This window comes from Electrona antarctica (assembly GCF_951216825.1).
Source record: "Electrona antarctica genome assembly, chromosome: 15".
Taxonomy (NCBI): Eukaryota; Metazoa; Chordata; class Actinopteri; order Myctophiformes; family Myctophidae; genus Electrona; species Electrona antarctica.
Genome location: NC_136796.1, coordinates 24,364,478 through 24,379,477, shown reverse-complemented (window position 1 = coordinate 24,379,477; position 15,000 = coordinate 24,364,478). Strand labels below are relative to the sequence as shown.

The window sequence follows — 15,000 nt, the reverse complement described above, 5'->3', positions numbered from 1 at the left end:
TTAATGACATTCTGATCCATACGGAAACACAGGCATATAATCACATACATTTATGCATGTAGATGACAGCTGCAGTGAGACTTAGACACACAGGGCAGCAGTCAACGTGACAGCTTGTCAGGTAATAAGTGTGAGGGCTTGCCCCAGGCCGTGTGTGTGAGAAACATACACGGCTTATAATGTCTTGCACTTAGCAGCCTGTATGAATTCATACCTCCTCTTTACAACCACAGATAGTGTGCGTGCGTGCGTGCGTGCGTGCGTGCGTGCGTGCGTGCGTGCGTGCCCATTACACATACTGTATGTGCTGATAATGTGCATGACTTAAGTAATGTCGTAATGCTCACACTGCACTCATTACATTGACTGCATTGACATTTCTCAAAGGTAATTGTTTTCTTTAATTAAACATGCATGTCTATAATGTCTACAGCAATTAGACAATAGCATTCACCTGCTGCTGCCCTGGTATAAAGGGCCATGTTTATTGTATATTTATTGTACATGTTTCATAATGAATAATCAAACAGCGTGTGAGGCTTCTGTGGTGCTAACTGGGTGATAACTGTATTTGTAAGGAAACAATAAGGATTAGAAGTCGGTACACAGTCAAGGACTCTGTCTGTTTACAGACACAGTGGTTCTCAACCTGTGGGTGGTGCTGGGGGGGCTTTTAATTTAAGGACTTTTTTAAAGATTTAAAAGGGAATTTAAGGACTTTTAGGAACTTTTTAATAGGCCTGCCTAAAAAAAAGACCATTACTGCGTCAAAAAGTAATCGACAAACTATTCTATAAAAACTGGTCAAACATTGGCCAAATTGTCAAATAATATGAGCCGGAGGCATAGCAGATCTACAAGCTTACAACCACTGCTGTAAAAGGATGTCTGTGACTAAATTTGTTGATCACAGTTTACTCCAGTCTACAAAGTGGACAATTAGCTTTTTGGCAATCAATACATGTTCAAGAATACAATGCTATTTTGTTTTTTGAGCTTTCTCCCCTATTATTTTGTATTTATTTATTTTTGCTTTCCGGAGCCTTTAGTTGCATAGCTACAGGGGGGAGAGACATGAAACACAAAGAAAGAGAATAGGAGAGTGACATGCAGCAAATGGTCTGGCCGTCTGGGAATCGAAACGGGGAGTAGCTGTCAGGCTAGAAAACACATGTGATAGTGGAAACAAAATTAATGGAAAATAAGTTTTGTTCAGAATGTAAAACCCTGAGGAAGACTATTGTCGAAATGCTGGTTTCCTGTACCTATTACACAATTTTTGTGGCTAAGAGTTGTGAGGCCTCATCCTTCTCAACATTGTTCAAAATGAAAATAAACAATATTTTCCTCTAAATGGGACCACAATGTAAAAACTTCTAGGTGAGAAGTAGAGACATTTTCTCATAACCTTCTATACAATAGACTGAATAGAGAGTATGCACAATTGCACATGCATGATTTTCCCATCAGGACACGCCCCCCTCATCTAGACTGAGTGGCAAAACATTGAGCAGCATGTGTTGGAGTTTGGAAGCGCTCTTTGGAAATCACTCAACCGTCCTGCGTAGCACCTGTTTCTATATGTCACATAATGCAGCAGGCAGCAAAATGTTGTGTTATTGAAAACAAGCACTTCCAAACTCTGACACTTAGAAAGATAATCAAATGCAGGGCATTTCTTGACAGAAAGTACAGTAGCTCATAACGTTTCTATGGTGGATTTTTATTAAACAAAAACTTTGCAGATAGAAAGAGGATAATTCAAGCTTTTCGTACAGCTGCAATGTTGGTGAGTTTAACATTGTGTAATGCAATCAGACAGGACCTTTCTGTTTGGATGAATGGGCTGTCAAGGCCAGAAAGTAGTTTTTTTGCCACTCAGTGGGCGTTCCCGCATAACTTCCAGGTACGATGATGTCACGCGCATACCCTCTATTTGACCAGAGAGGAAGCTACATGATGTACTGTATGCACACAATGAGGTGGAAGACAGTTGTGTGGACTCCCTGCCTGCCTGCCTGCCTGCCTGCCTGCCTGCCTGCCTGCCAGCCTGCCTGCCTGCCTGCATGCCTGCCTGCCTGCCTGCCTGCCTCCCTGCCTGCCTGCCTGCCTGCCTGCCTGCCTGCCTGCATGCCTGCCTGCCTGCCAGCCAGACTAATCTGAATTGAACTACATCTGATGCCCTCGGCTGATACATGGTAAAAAGTGCCAAAATAGAAAACTGTTAAAACTTCTAACTCTAGAACTAATGGTGCCTTTCATATTGGAGTGTGTCTCCTCGGGCCATGTTGGATCCCAGTAATATCCTAAACGTATATACAAATGTATCTAATGGTAAATTTACAGTACATTGTGTGAGGGTGGGTGAACATGATGGGGAAAGGTGTAATATTATAATTTAATGGCTTCAATGCTGAATTAGAAATGACTGTAGACGTGTGTGTGTGTGTGTGTGTGTGTGCGTGTGCGTGTGCGTGTGCGTGTGTGTGTGGCGTATACGTATAACAAGAAAACAGAAAACAAGCATTAGTTATTATTGCTAGAGCAGAGTTTGTATGTTTGTCTTCCTAAAGCAGCACTATGTTAGATTCCTATTCTACATTACGAATCTCAGGGATCTGTATATTGGCAATGTATTTGCCTCCTTTCAACAGCTATCTGAAAAGTATTCCCTTTCAAATCAACACTTCTTTCGATATCTTCAGATTCACAGTTTTGTGCGCAGCCATAACCCTGTATTTCCAAACCTTCCAGAGGCCACAGAGGTTGATTCCTTTTTAACTCCATTGTTGAGCACAAAGGGCCTAATATGGCCTGGGCCATGGCTCAGTGGTCCAGGCACCTTGGCTGGTAATCCAGTCTGGCAGTGTGCCGCGGGTTCGACTCCCGATCCCGACGGCCTTTACTGCATGTCTTCCCCCCATCTCTCTCCCCATTTCCTGTCAGCCGACTGTCTGTCCCTCCATAAAAAATATAAAATAAAGGCAAAAGCCACAAAAAAAAACATTAAAAAAAAGGGCCTAATATCTATTATGTACAATTGTATTTTCTCTTTGCGGCCTACTTCAATAGAAAATATTAAGAACAAATGGGAAGAGGATTTGGGAGAAGAAGTCTCAGATGATGATTGGGAAGACATTTTACGTCTTGTCCACACTTCTTCCATTTGTGCAAGGCATGGGCTAATCCAATGCAAAATTATCCATCGTGTACATTTCACTAAAGTTAGGTTATCCAAAATATATGGTGATATTGATCCCCTGTGTGATAGGTGTCGCTCGGCCCCTGCCACGTATATACACATGTTTTGGTCATGCCCTTCTTTACGTAGATATTGGACTGAGATCTTTGACACTATGTCAAGGAGTGTTGGGATACCATTTGAACCAACTGTAATGACGGCTATTTTTGGAATTTCTCCCCCTACTCTATTACTGCCAAAATACAAAGCTCATTAGGTGGCCTTTACCACTCTCTTAGCTAGGCGTCTAATTCTGATGAAATGGAAGTCCTCTGCTCCCCCAAACCATCTTCACTGGATTAGAGATGTACTCCACTTTATTAAATTAGATGTACCCTGAGAGGCTCAGTATCCAAATTTGAGGACACTTCCTCGCATATGTAAAAAAAGAAAAATAAATCCTATTCTACCCCAGATTTGAACCTGGTTTCCTGCGCAAGTGCTGAGCTAATAGAGCCGACCTGCTTACTCTGACGATAAATTTGACACTGGGTGCCAATTAGCCCTTCACTAAGTCCCTCCCCAACCCATCCTTGTCCAATAGGCACGTTAGCAGCGAAGAAAGATTGACCTGCATAGCAACCATTGCTAAACTATTTGGATTGGCATTGGACAATCGCTTTTTGGGGTGCGATTTAGTGAAGGGCTAATTGCTTAAACTGTAATCCTGGGCACTACTCTCCCTCTGCCAACCTGGGGAGAGCCCCGAACTGAGCTCATTCTTCCTTCAATGCATGTGGAGTGAGCAGGCCTCTTCTTATCACCTGCCAGGGGGTAGTTTCCCCGGTAGGACGTAGCGCGTGTAAGGAATACGTTATTCCCACCAGTTCCTTTCCCCTCCATCAGGGAGGGTCATCATAGAGACCAGGATTACTGCATGTTTTTGTAAGGGTACCTAACCTAACCCGTAGGGATAACATGCACACAGAAAGGCCCTTTCACCAACACCACCCAGGGTATGGGCGCTGATAACACGGAGGAGAGAACACGCCCCCAGTGCCCACAGCGGGAATCAAACCCTGACTTTCTAGCTGTGAGACGACTGCATGCGCCACCGTGCCCCTTGACACAACCTTTGACACAATCTAAATGTCTCAATAGAAGAGAAGGGACACAAAATACAATGCAGGTTGCGCACATCCAGTCCCTTGCTAGCCTGGAACTCACCTATGCTTTTTATGGCATAGGCAGCTCCCGGCAGGATCCGCCGGCAGAAACTATGCGCAGCTGCTAGACATGAGACTAATTAATTAGAGCGACAGAGAGTGAGAGGAGTGTGTGTGTGTGTGTATATGTGTGCGTGTGCGTGTCAATTTAACAAAGGTGCAGACGATCAGAAATCAGCAGAGAGTGAGTGATATTTGTGCTACTCTATGCCGAATTGAAGTGGACTCGGACCCAGACTTTTTTTTTCTCCCTGGAAATAAAAACGTCTGGGTTTCCGAGGCTAGTCCCTTGCTGGTGCTGGACAAAGGTTGATACAGTATAGAAGGAAAGGAAGTCCGCACACAGCTCAGCTCCACAGTGTTTTATTTGTTTAAAACACCGACATAGTATAGCACGACGTTTCGACCATCGCTGGCCTTCATCAGGTGACAATAATCAAATGACAATGACAACCCCCCTTATATGGTATTGTGGGTCACATCACGTGACCGATACAGAAACAGGGCAGGTATAATTGTTACAAACACCTTTGTATTTCTGTGAAATAATCATAATAGAAAACCACCATATAGAAAACAAGTTTGTAAAAAACTTGCTGGCTTGAGCTTTTGTTACATTTTATTATTGTAAATATTTATGGGAATTTTACCAAATTTTAATTGAATTTTTTACGATGTTTAAAATTATTTTGGTACCTAAAGTGCTTAGCGTTTGGGCAGTCTCTAAGTAGTACAATTAATAATCAATCAGAACAATTTTATTCAAGAACAAATTCAAGGACAATGAAAGGCAACAACACTCAAGATGTCAAGGCATCAAGTCAAACATCAAAAAGGAAGAAGAAACATCTGAACACTAGTTTCTATAGCTCCACTAAAGACCTAGACTCCTAGAGGGTTGAAACATTGTATTTTTGCCTTAATAAAGTAAGTCTCTTCTCTTGTGGAGCTCTAGAAATTAGTGTGTGGGTGTTTCTTCTTCCTTTTTAACAACACTCAAGATGACAGTCTGGTAAGAGGCCAATGAAGCCATCGTCACAGTGGAAGCAATACACCCACAGTCAACCCATCCTTGTCCAATAGGCACGTTAGCAGCGAAGAAAACTTGACCTGCATAGCAACCGTTGCTAAACTATTTGGATTGGCATTGGACAATCGCTTTTTGGGGTGCGATTTAGTGAAGGGGATCTAGAGATCTCATAGGCGGATCTGGAGATAAAGGGCCCCTGGGCCACCAACATGCAAAGGCCCCCCCCCCCTATTTTTGGAGACCTCCCTCTGGAAGCCTTATGGATAAACTGAGGGTTTAAACACTTGCAGTAACATGTATCATATGATGGTTTAGGACAGAGGTTTTCAACAGGTCGTCCGTGGAGGTGTTGCATGTGGTCCCTGAACCCTGACCATGCATTTAGTAATGTAGGATTTGTAGATTTATTTTTACATTTTCTTTCTACTAGTTGAGAAGCAGTGAACTGAATGACCTGGTGACATTGATGACCGTCCAGTGGGAGGTCAAGAAATTCAACAGAAAAAGGGAGTTAAAATCTCAAGTTCACCGGAATGTCTGGATGAGTCATTATTATTAGGAAATTATTAGTCAATGGACCATTGGTTGAAAGTTGAGACACAGTGGGATGTTGTACACACTGCATAGCAAGTGATACAAAAGCACTAATCTTAGCCCATATCCCCACCCAACACAACAGTGGTCCCCAGGTTGATTCTAAGTCAGGGTGGCGGTCCCTCATTCACAATCGTTAAAAACCTCTGGTTTAGGACATTTGGGCTTATTTTATTGCCATGATAAGCCCATTACTGGAAAAAAGTTCAAAGTTAATAACCGTCCCACTTTTTGGGGGCCCCTAAGCTTGAGCCTCCGTGTGACAGCAACGTGGCCACGCGGAGGCTGAAGCTTTTAACATTGTTTTGGTGCAAGGTTTTTTCCAAACTTGTTTGATGTGGTGGTTTTCTATTATGATTATTTCACAGAAAGGTGTTTGTAACAATTACCTGCCCTGTTTCTGTATCGGTCACGTGACGTGACCCCTTAATACCTTGGTATTATAATATTTGGGGGTTGATTATTGTCACCTGATGAAGGCCAGCGATGGCCGAAACGTTGTGCTATATATAGTATGTCGGTGTTTTAAACAAATAAAACACTGTGGAGCTGAGCTGTGTGCGGACTTCCTTTCCTTCTACACAAAATACAAGCACCCCAATTGTATAAGTTATATTGTATTAACATAGTCTACCGTATATTGTATGCATTTAAAAAAAGTTACATAGTGAGGCTTTAAATGTTGACCAATCACTGCTCATGCTATGTGCTAACTACAGTAATGCTGTCATGAAACAAAACTGGTGACGTGAAAGTAAAAAGTGAAGCACTTTTGTTAATAGGTGAAGTAGGCCTATTTACAGTACATTTGGCCGTTTCCATTAGACCAAATTGCAAGCCTATATGCAACACTGGCTCTCAACCTTTTCTGGGACAAGGGCCCCACTATCCAATATTCTGGTCCCTTACCAGCCTCTCACAGCCAATTAAAATGTAGGCTAAGTTTCCGCTCTGAAAAGCAATGTTTATTTATTATTCTGTTGCTATTATTCTGCTGCTTATACAATTTAGAAAATATCTCACTTGAATACCACTGAATTAAACTCGACTGTTAGAATTTGACTATTAGAAGTCAAATTGAATAGCCTTGAAATAGGCCGGGGCAATTCAAACAATAATTAGTTTGGCTTATTGATCACAAACAAGCAATCAAAAGGCAATAACTTGGTGCAGCTACCAAAACGACAAGCAGTATTATTTATGCCATAGAATACAGGACAGTATTACGGGCTGCGCTTGAGTAATCTGAAATTCATGAATCTGTGTCTTGCCAGCCGACATAGATTTCTATTCAGGGCACTGTATGCTGTTCTCCTGTAACATAGCAAGTTTCTTTTACGGTAGCATTTTTAATAAATCGCAACTTATAATCACCCCCAAGGTTATTATGCCATTATGCACACAGACTTGCTGAATCCATTGCATTTGTCATCAACGTATTGAAAATAGTGTTATTAATATTTTTTTGCCTGCACTGCTAGGACATTGTCAAACCTCCGTGGATAATGGATAGTATGGATGAGCAACCTCGAGGCTGCTGAATAAGGAACAAAATATAAATGTTTTTTATAATGCTGGCTGCAGGCCTGCAGCCTGAACAAACATGCCACCGTTAAGGTCAAATTTGCAACCTGCTGAATGATGTGACTACAAGCGTGCAGTCGAGTAGATCTAACAAGGAGCATTGCTTCTTTTTTTTTCCTTATCATTTTTATCCCACGATTTTGCAACCCAGTTTTTTCACCAAGTGCCAATTATCTAATGTAATCCTGGACGCTACACTTCCTCTGCCAACCTGGGGGGGTAGCGGACTGACCTCATGCCTCCTTCTATGCATGAGGAATTTCCCCGGCCGGTAGTAGCACGTGGAAGGAACACGTTATTCTGACCAGTTCCTTTCCCCTCCATCAGGCGCCCCGGCTGGCCAGGGGGAGGTAGTTTAGAGACCAGGATTACTGCATGTTTTTTGTGAGGGTACCTACCCTAGGGGATACGGGGAGAACATGCAAACTCCACACAGAAAGGCCCTTTTGCCAACCCCGCCTCGGGTATGGGCACTGATGACGCGGAGGAGGGAACACGCCCCCAGCGCCCACAGCGCCCACAGCGTCCCCAGCGGGAATCAAACCCAGGACCTCCTAGCTGTGAGGCGACAGCACTACCGACTGTGCCACCGTGCCCTAAGGACAAGGAGCATTGCTTCTAATGAAAGGTCAAGGTCTGTATGATGATCACACAAACTTCATGATGCTTTTTGAGAATGCTTATCAAGGCTACCGTTGTCAGGGTGCTGTGGAACTTGTCACTGACATTAGACAACAACGCTTCTGGGAAACCACCTCAGGCCTAGTAGCCGTCCCAGACATGCCTCTTTTAGATTTTAACTATACAGTATACTGTATAGCTATTTTTATTTTATTTTATTTTTTAAGAGAACTCTGAAACCAGCCAACCATATCAGACTGCCATAATTACACCAATAGACTAAACACCAATGGTCATGGGTTCACAAACCACGCCTGACTGCAGTTAATAATGAAAGGAAGCCTAATGACGAAATTATGAAAATGTGCACTCGAATATACTAACTAAACTGGCATAAACGATTACATTAACCCATTCTGGACAGGAAACCCTTTTGGTGTTTTAAGCATTATGTTGTACTTTAGATATAGAAAAATAGCAGATCTACAAGCTCATAGTGTGGCACCGAGTGCCGTGCTACAAGCTTGTAGATCTGCTTTTTTTATCGTGAAAATGTGGCGCAAATCTTTGGATATTCTATTCTTTCTTTTAACTTAAATCTTTGCTCCTGGGGGGGTCCCTGGAACAACATATTTTCAGATGTGGGTCCACGGCCAAATTCTGGGGGTCCTTGACATGAAAAAGGTTGAGCACCACTGACATAGTAACATAGGTTTTTCAGAAAACTTTTAGGATTTAGAAGGCTTTTTTCTTTTAGAATCGGCCTCAGTCCTAAATGAACACCATTTCTACCTGTATACTGTAGTTCCGGCCCCTATACACCACTGTATATTGATGTTCTCTGAATGCCGCGGCCCCTATACAGTATACACCACTGTATATTATGGGATTTAACCACTGCATTGTGATTCGTGCGGCTTCATTCACAAACTGCACATGCCGTAAAATACTAGTGATGACTGAAGCTTGGGACTAGCGAGGGATCACTGTTGGCTCAGCCAGTCAGTGACCCTTATGCTCCTTGTGAGTCGCGAGGACCCGAGTTGAAATGCAACTCCCGTCATCTCTCGCATGTCATCCCTTCTCTCTCTGCCATAGGTTTCCTGTCTCTACACTGTACCACATCTAAATAAAACATACAAAATGACACTCTGAATTCACATGACCAGTAACTCCAAAAAGTAATAGGTAACTTTATGGTACCACTGCGCCTGGACCACTAGGCCAGCGGGCGCCCGAATATATATATAATTTTTAACGCAAACATTTTTAACTAAAATCTTTGCTTCTGGGGGTCCCTGCAACAAAGTATTTTGAAATGGGTGTTGGTGGACAAATACATGTTGGGGGTCCGTGACTTGAAAAGGTTTGAGCACCACTGATATAGCAACATAATTTTTCAGAAAACTGTTAGGATTTAGAAGACATTTTTATAATTGGCTTCAGTTCTTGATGGGTTAAACTAGCGATGGGAAATTGAGGACATTGGTGTGTGTGTGTGTGTGTGTGTGTGCGTGCGTGCGCTTTCTCCTTACACTCTACGGAGAGCTTGACAGGGAACACCCACGGTCGGTCCTGGGTCTTCTGGGTGACCATGCAGGAGATCTCGCGCCCGTCGTCGGCGGGCGTCGGGGCCAGCTGGTACTCGCTGAGGACGGTCACAGTACCGTGGGCAGCGGGCTCGCTGCGCGTGGAGTGGTTGCCGCCGGCGGCCGCCACCCACCGGATGGACGCCGGCGGCTTGCCCTCGGCCGCCTCGCACCGGGCCACAACCACCGGCTTGGCGCCCGCCTGCACGGTCACCGCCACGGCAGAGTTCTTGGGCTTGGCTGTGGAGAGGAGAGCAGTGAGGAGGAGGAGCCAGACAGGGAGAGGAGAGGAGAGGAGTGATGAAAGAAAAAGGTGGGTGGGGGGAGGGGGGGGGGGGGGGGGCAGAGAAAAATGGGTTATCACACAGAAAATAAAATCACACCCGTGTGAAGTGAGGGGCGATCTTGCCGTCATACATCATACAATAAAAAATTAATATACTTCATGAATTAATTTGTCAATTTATGTTATTATCTTTTAACCATGATACAATGTTTAAGAAAACTCCTCTTTTCACCAAGACATGTAAGATGACACCTGAATTTATGTGTAGGCTACCAAATCTGTAGGCTATATAGGAGGGGCTAGCGCCCCTCAAAAATACAGACAACGCTAAATTAATCGGAATGCTCTTATACTGTACATAGCAAGAAAGACCATACTCTAGCTTTGGATTCATACACTCCTACACTGGATGAAGAGGTAATGAGAAACTCTGGAGAAACTCATTTATCTACTCTGTGATAACATGGAAGCATTCACAAGGGTATGGCAGCCAGTCTTGGATGCAGTGAACCCCTCTAGACCGAGCTTCAATGTACCTTATTGAAAAGTTTATGTGAAGGGATAAAAAACATTCACAGAAATATAGAAAAGCAGAGCAGTCGATAAGGTGAGGGGAGAGAGACGCCAGGGAGGAGAGGTTGTTGTTGTTGTTGGTGGTGGTGAGGGGGTGTAAGCAGATGAGTATAGAAGGACAAGGGAGAGCAGGGAGGAGGGAGGATGTCCAATCAATTTGTTGTGCATATACACCTGGCATCCTGCCGTGCCTGTAATGAAACACACAGGGGAGCAAATGCATGGTGTGTCTCTGGACTGTGAGGGAGAATCTGAGAGACAGGAGCTGGGATGGTGGGGTGTGGGGTGAGATTAAATGAAAGGTAACTGTAAAGACAGGAGAGAGAACTCAGTTGGCAAGGGGAGAGCAGAAGATAAAAGAGTAGTGGACAAAAAAGAAGAGAGAAGAGAAGAGAAGAGAAGAGAAGAGAAGAGAAGAGAAGAGAAGAGAAGAGAAGAGAAGAGAAGAGAAGAGAAGAGAAGAGAAGAGAAGAGAAGAGAAGAGAAGAGAAGAGAAGAGAAGAAGAAGAGGTGAACTAAGACAGCAGAGCTAAGCAGAGCAGAGGGGTTCGATCGATTTGGGAGCTCTAACAAGGTGGGTTGTATCGGGGCCTGATGTGTTCCGTGACACCGCATCAAATTGAGCCGGCTGCTGCTTCTCGTCACATGCGGGTCCCGGGGATTCTGAGCAAGCAATTAGAGCACACGGCGGGTGCCTCGGTTGCACAGTCGAATAAACAGAGCCCCGCCAATCCCCCCCCCACCCCCCCCAACTCTCCCCGGTAATACCATGCCGCCACAGTGACTGTGGAAGAAACATTTGAATAATAGCTTTGTGCACCTGAGTTACTTGAAGCCACGCTTGGGTGATATGGAGACACTTTAGAAAAAGCCTAAATCCTGGGTGCATAAGTAGCAAGGTGAGATTAAATCCTGGGTGCATAAACACGCAGCAGGGCGAGATTAACGAGGAACTTGGAGCAAAGGGGGATGTTTGTACATATTGTGACTTTAACATTTCAGCAGTCTTCTCCAAACCTGACCCTCCGCACTACAGAGTATACCAGACCATTTAAAAACAAAAGAGAAAATTCCCAAATAAAGTGCTGACACAGAACCAAAGATCTGCAGTAACTTATAGTGCCTGCTTTGCAACAGAAACAATTATGCTAACTGATGGTCACACAGCTGTATAGCTTTCCTTGTCAAGAATACGCTCATTCTTAAAGCCATTAAAATGGGAATAATACTGAAGTAAACACCTAGGCATTATTGCTCCCTGTTAAGAAACAAAGTCAAGGCACTGGGAGAATGAACAAAGATTTTTTAAAGCGGTTAAACTCAAATTCAACTCAGATCTCAACAGCCAACTAAAATGTGTACTAAACACCTTTAGTGCCGGCATGTTTTCGGGCACCTCGGTAGACCTTCCCAGGCAAAAACTACAAAAAACTACAAATCGCGGGACCCTTGACATGCCATCTTGAACCGGAAGTGTTTCGTGCATGCACACGGTCGCTCACTCCGGACCTAAACTAGCTTGCAACACGGTAACATGCTAACGGGAGCGATGCGACAGCATTTTATTGACATCCTAAGTTCATACTTTTTCTCATGTCACCAAATCTGAGGGCCAATTCCGAGATAAACCCCGCTAAAGATCGTGGCCAGTATGGGATTCACGGATTATCATTATTTTCATCTTTTTGTGTTCTCGACGAACACAAGATGGTTGCCAGTGTTTGAGTCGTCGGGGCCCGTATACAGGAGGCGTAAGTACAGTATGACTGTTAACACTAGCATGACTGACAATGTGCGAACGGAACACAGCAGCAAGATTCGTGAGTTGCTGTGATAGGAGAAGGATATCAAATGGAACACAACCACCCTAAAGACTAATCATTGTGTATAATCCTGTGTAAGATTCTGACTTTCAAATGTACATCATTTTTGTTTTGATTGTATTGCTGTATTGTTGTATTGTGCTTTCTGCTTTGGCAATGTAAACGTATGTTTTCTCATGCCAATAAAGCCCTTTGAATTGAAAATGTAATTGACTGAACTCATCTCACCTACTACTCTGACCAGTGACGTAGAGTCTGTGGGGGCCGGGGGGCCAGGGCCCCCATGAGGAATTGGACCAGGGATCTCGGCCCCCATGAGGAATTGGACCTGAATATATATTCACCTCGGTTCGTCCCGTTTGTGCCGCATCAGGTCGCGCCCGTTTGCGCAAGCTCTAACCATCCAAGTCTGGCACCTTAACACGTCTGTTTTCCTCACTGTCTGGGGCGGGGGGTGGTGTGGGGTGGACCGCGTTGCCTGTCCCCTTGTACACATGCAGATCAGGCATTGAAATGCTAATCTGGCAGGTAGGTAAGGGTATGCATGCATACAGTAGGCTACTGTAGCCTACTCTGCTTCTTCTTAGGCTACTTGTTAACAATGAAACCACCACCAGCAAGAACACGCTGGCTGCCAGCCTGCCGTTGAAACCTTCCGCCGTCCCAGCGACAAAACACAGAACCTGCCGAGGCGCGGGCCCCCATGAGGATTATGAAAACTATTCGTCCCTGACTCTGGCGGCTGAAAGGTCCAGATGACCGTGTTTTTTGTGCAAATTCCATTGGCCACTCTCTTCCCTCATCTCTTCTAATGATGTTCACACCTCTCCCACCCGCCGAGGGGGGTTGACGACTTGCCATTGTCTTCTAAATGTTACATTCCAATTAATTCAAGGCAGCTGGCACCGTTTCAACTCAAGACAGGATAACTCAACTTTTCTTTTTCTTTTTCTTTTCAGTTTACCAAACTATAATTATAGTGACGGTGTGTGCGCTATTGAATACCCTTGCGCAGCGCGAGGTAATTAACACCAGCTGCCTGCAAATTATTTGGTCTTTGATTGTGTGTGTAACAGATTATATATAAAAATCATTTTGGACCTACTGGGCGTTGGGGGTGCGTCAGCTCGGTCAGGAGGTAACAGGGGGTGCACGGCCAACACAGTTTGGTAACGGATAAAACTAGACTCTATAGTTTTATTAAGGAAAGATTGACATGTCAACTTGTTACTGTTCGGGTGTCAATCAAATCAACTGTGTGAGTGAGTCGGACTGTCTCGGACATCTCCCTCTGTTAAAAAAAAGGAAGAAAAAAAGCGAGCGGATTTGACTTCATTTTTCAAGTTGAGAGTTTTTTTCCTGAGATCCCATTCACTGACACAACAACAGACAACATTTAGAGGTGGGCACTGGGTCTGGGTTGTAGTAGCCTAATTTTAAACACTGTCCGACTTTGTTTTGAGCCAATAAAATACCACGCGTAATTGTAACAGCCAGAGCCAGACGCATTGCTCAGAGTCAGACGAAATACGACATTAGAGTTATTGTCATTTTGTAATGTTGTCATTTTTATATAGAGAGGGAAACATAGGCTACACGTGTATGGGTAAGGGCGCATCGACGTAACGGGTTTCAAATTAATATATATTTGATTGATTGTGCCAGCAGAGAGGTCCGCATCTCATTCTAACAGCAGCAGCTGCAGCAGCACGGTTTATATACCATAGGATAGGTAAAGTCATGTGACGCATCACCGCCACAAATAGTCCTACAGCATTATCTAAAATGCACTTCCGCATACCTCACCGGCAGTTACTTGGATTCATGAACATTGCATGGATGAGACGTGCCTCCGTGAGAGAGAAAAGGAGAGAGCCGTGCGTCGGACACGTATATTATTATTTCTCCAAACTAACTATAACTATATAAGTCCTCCAAAACAACATTTAATCTAAATGTTGAGTACATTTGTAATGTAAGTAGGCCTACATATTTACACTGAGGAATTAGTTGGAATGCAGGCGTTGGCAGTTGAAATGCAAATGACCTATTAGCTTGAGCAATGCCCGTCTCCAACTGTCGGGAGGTGCGAACTTCACTGCTTGCGGGGGGAGAAAGGGTGATAACGGTCCTTTTGGCGAAAACGAGCAGACATATATGTATAATTATGCCTAAAATCATATTTAGAAAACATTTCAGATGAAAAAAACAGAGTTGAATATTTAGGAAAAGTCATGGAAGGGGAACTTTCTCAGAACTTCATGGGCAAAGAAAATTCACTTCAAAATCAAAAGATCAGTCAGATTGACTGCTTAGACATGCTATTGTTAAACGTTCAAACGTGGGGATGGCATAAAAGTGAGGGGTTTTCTTAACCGTATTTAGACGTGTATGGCTCGATTTGTGTTAAGGGGCATGAAAACATACTGCAGGGCCGTGTTGTAGTTGGTTTTCTAATTCACTTTAACTGGGACTGAATAAATATATTTCCTG

General features: G+C 43.8%; 1 protein-coding gene across 3 annotated transcripts in view; it reads right to left on the bottom strand.

The window, feature by feature from the left end:
• Positions 1 to 15,000, bottom strand: part of pvrl2l (PVR cell adhesion molecule related 2 like) — a 367,143-nt gene that overhangs the window by 164,811 nt on the left and 187,332 nt on the right. For all 3 annotated transcript variants that reach the window (XM_079522341.1, XM_079522342.1, XM_079522343.1), the window contains exon 4: positions 9,772 to 10,065. In XM_079522341.1, coding sequence (XP_079378467.1) covers positions 9,772 to 10,065 — 294 coding nt within the window. The remainder of the gene's footprint in view (positions 1 to 9,771; positions 10,066 to 15,000) is intronic.